The 2,717-nt window shown below is 46.2% G+C and overlaps 1 protein-coding gene across 1 annotated transcript in view; it reads left to right on the top strand.

Annotated features, from left to right (window-relative positions):
- Positions 1 to 1,642: 1,642 nt before the first annotated feature.
- The window catches only part of RHOV (ras homolog family member V), a 5,003-nt gene continuing 3,928 nt past the window's right edge, over positions 1,643 to 2,717 (top strand). Inside the window, exon 1 of the mRNA XM_017741610.1 lies at positions 1,643 to 1,684. Within this exon, the coding sequence (XP_017597099.1) occupies positions 1,643 to 1,684 (42 nt within the window). The remainder of the gene's footprint in view (positions 1,685 to 2,717) is intronic.

Raw genomic sequence — 2,717 nt, 5'->3', positions numbered from 1 at the left:
GCTCCTGTCGCGCGCAGCGAAACCGCGGGGCGCGGCGTCGGGAGGAGCGGGGTGGATGGAGGCGAGCGCTCCCGGGGCCGCGGGCTGCCCCGGGCAGGGCTGCGCAGCCTGCGGGCACACGGCCCGAGGCATTTCTGGGACTCGGACCGAGTCCCTCCGACGTTTTGTGAGGTTTAGCAGGTGGAGGTCCTCCGTTCTGCAGGTGTGTCAACCCAATACGTGTCGAGTTGGTTTGCAAATTCTATGAACTTGAGCACCTTCCTGGTTTTGTGGTGTTGTTATGACTAAATAGAAGGGGGCTTAGGTTTTTGTATTGTTTGTGGTCATTTTAGCCTCAGAAATAGTCTACAGTGTAACACTGTGATTTTTAGCTTCAACTGATACTCAGGAAAACCATCTTTTCCGTCACTTTTCTGGTGGAGTTACCATTGAACAAAGGTTGTCAAAAAGTTGAAGAGCTTTATAAGTCTGGCTAGAATTGCAAGCTGATGAGCTCTCATTAGTTTCCACTTTTGTAAATGCTATCTTTGTTCTTGTTCTACACTCCTCTTCCTTTGGGCTCCAATTTCTATATAAACCCCAGGAGAATAAAAAGCCCTTTGAAAGATTCCTTATCTTCATTTGATACGAAGAAACACAGCACTACTTGACAATGTAGATTGGTAGATTAGAGATGTGCTCAAGTCAGACCAGGAATGAGGCATCTAATGTGTCATAGTTTTAGGGGTGCTTAGAGGGAGTGTTTTGTCTGTCTGAATGTCCCCCCAGTTGCTCACTCTGAGAGCTGTTGATTTATCTTGACCCTCTCCAAGCTATTCCACTGTCACTTGAAGGAACTGAACTGAGAACATGCTGCTGTCCAGAGTCCAGAAGCCCTTTGGGAACAGATGCAAGGAATCATGAGTCCTCCAAGGGAAAACTTACTGCTCTCTCTGCTCTCTTTACATTGAAGTGTATGGATTAGACTAAGAGAGGATCAAAATTACTGTAGTTATTAGACTGCACATTTTTGGAAGGGCAAATCCAAAATAAAATGGTCCAGAAAGGTGAAGGCAGGATGAGTGCAGACATACCATGCTTAACAGCAGGTAATTTGAAGATAGCTGCACATGGGTTTAGTCCCAGTCTGGATGTCCAAGTACTAAGTCTGAATTCAGAGGTTCATAGGATTTGTAACTGATAGAAATCAAAACCATTAAATACGTGTCTTGTGAAGTTCACTTTCTGCTTATTGGGAGGAAATGGGAAAACAAACAAGTTTCCCTTCCCACCCCTATTCTAAGCCTGAAAAAAGTCCCTTCCTGGAGTCACATATCATGGTTCAGGATCCACTTCAGAAATTTCAACCCGATTCCTTTCACTCATGGGGAAGACCTGCCATTGTAATGGCCGGCAGAACTGAGCAGTTTACATTCTAACCTTAATCCTGGTCACGGGACTGTGATGCCAATAACAAGATAGGAGAAGGTGTCGCATTATTAGGGGAATGTCTCTGGGACAGTGACCCAGCCACATACATCTGTCTGGCTGCTACCTCCTGCTGGGTGTCGCTGCCAGGTAGAGCAGCCTTGAGTGAAATGCGGACCCGGTGACCTTTCTCCACCAGGCTATCCTGTTCTGCCAGCCCCTTTTCTATCGTACCATGATCCATCCTCATCCCGAGGGTGTGGACCTTGTGAGGGCGGTATTTAGAGGGTTGTTGCAGAGTTGCTAGCATAGCTCAGGCTAGCAGCAGATGGGATGAAACTCTGTGCAAACACTGGAGCAGCAGGTAATATATGTGGTGACTTTCTTCTGAAGATGGCAAAACATTTCAGAGATGCTAATTCCTTCTCTCAATGCACTTGTGAGACAGAGAAAACCAGATACTAGAAAGGCAAATGCCTGCTGCCTTGAAGATCAAGTCAGGATCTAGCAAGTTCTTTGATGAGGAACAGGTTTCTCTTCCTCCTCTGGGGCAAAGATATGGTAACAACCCAACAGTTTCCTAGTCACAAGGAAGCAATGACTTTCAGCTATGCTGCGAGGAGTGGCACTGTGGTGGACAGACCCACCCCTTCATTTTTCTTCCAGGCTCAGTCTCCCACCAAACTTCAGTTCATCTTTTTGTCTATGTGTCTCTGGTTTTTTCTCCAGACTGCTTTCAGGGGGGAGTGCACACCTCCAAAAGCTTGTGTTAAACTCTCTTGTTTCTGTCACTTCTCACCTGGTGAATTACTTCAATAATCACAAAAGGTTGATCCTGCTTCTGGTTGGGAAATTTTTTTGTTTGTGGGTTTTGGGGGGCTTTTTGTTTTGATTTTGGTGGGGTTTTTTTTTTTAATGAAAAGGACAATAAAGCCTCCTCCCTGCACACAGCAGTGGAGTTTTGCTAGTTCATGTCAAGTGCCAGCCATTGTCACTGTAGCCACGATGTCTGCCTCTATTCATCCAAGCACAGCCCCATCCACTTTGTCAGGACTTTCAAGTGATTTCCAGCTCCACAACCCCTTTTTCCCTCTCCTCAGTTCCTAGCCAATCTCTGTGGTGTCTATGCACTTAAACATCTAACAGTTTCATTCCCGATTTCCATCAGAGGTCCTGCCAGCCCTCAGTCTGAGTCAGCTGATACCACATGAAGGCTTACTGTGATTAGGGAGTGAAATGGGAGCAAACCTTACATGTGTAACTCAGCAGTTTTTCAGAATGTGGATAGTCTCTGAAAGGGATTTCACTCA

This window comes from Corvus brachyrhynchos, unplaced genomic scaffold (genome assembly GCF_000691975.1).
Source record: "Corvus brachyrhynchos isolate BGI_N302 unplaced genomic scaffold, ASM69197v1 scaffold115, whole genome shotgun sequence".
In the NCBI taxonomy this organism is placed as follows: domain Eukaryota; kingdom Metazoa; phylum Chordata; class Aves; order Passeriformes; family Corvidae; genus Corvus; species Corvus brachyrhynchos.
Note: the sequence above shows the minus strand (reverse complement) of the source record. Positions and strands in the feature narration are given on the sequence as shown.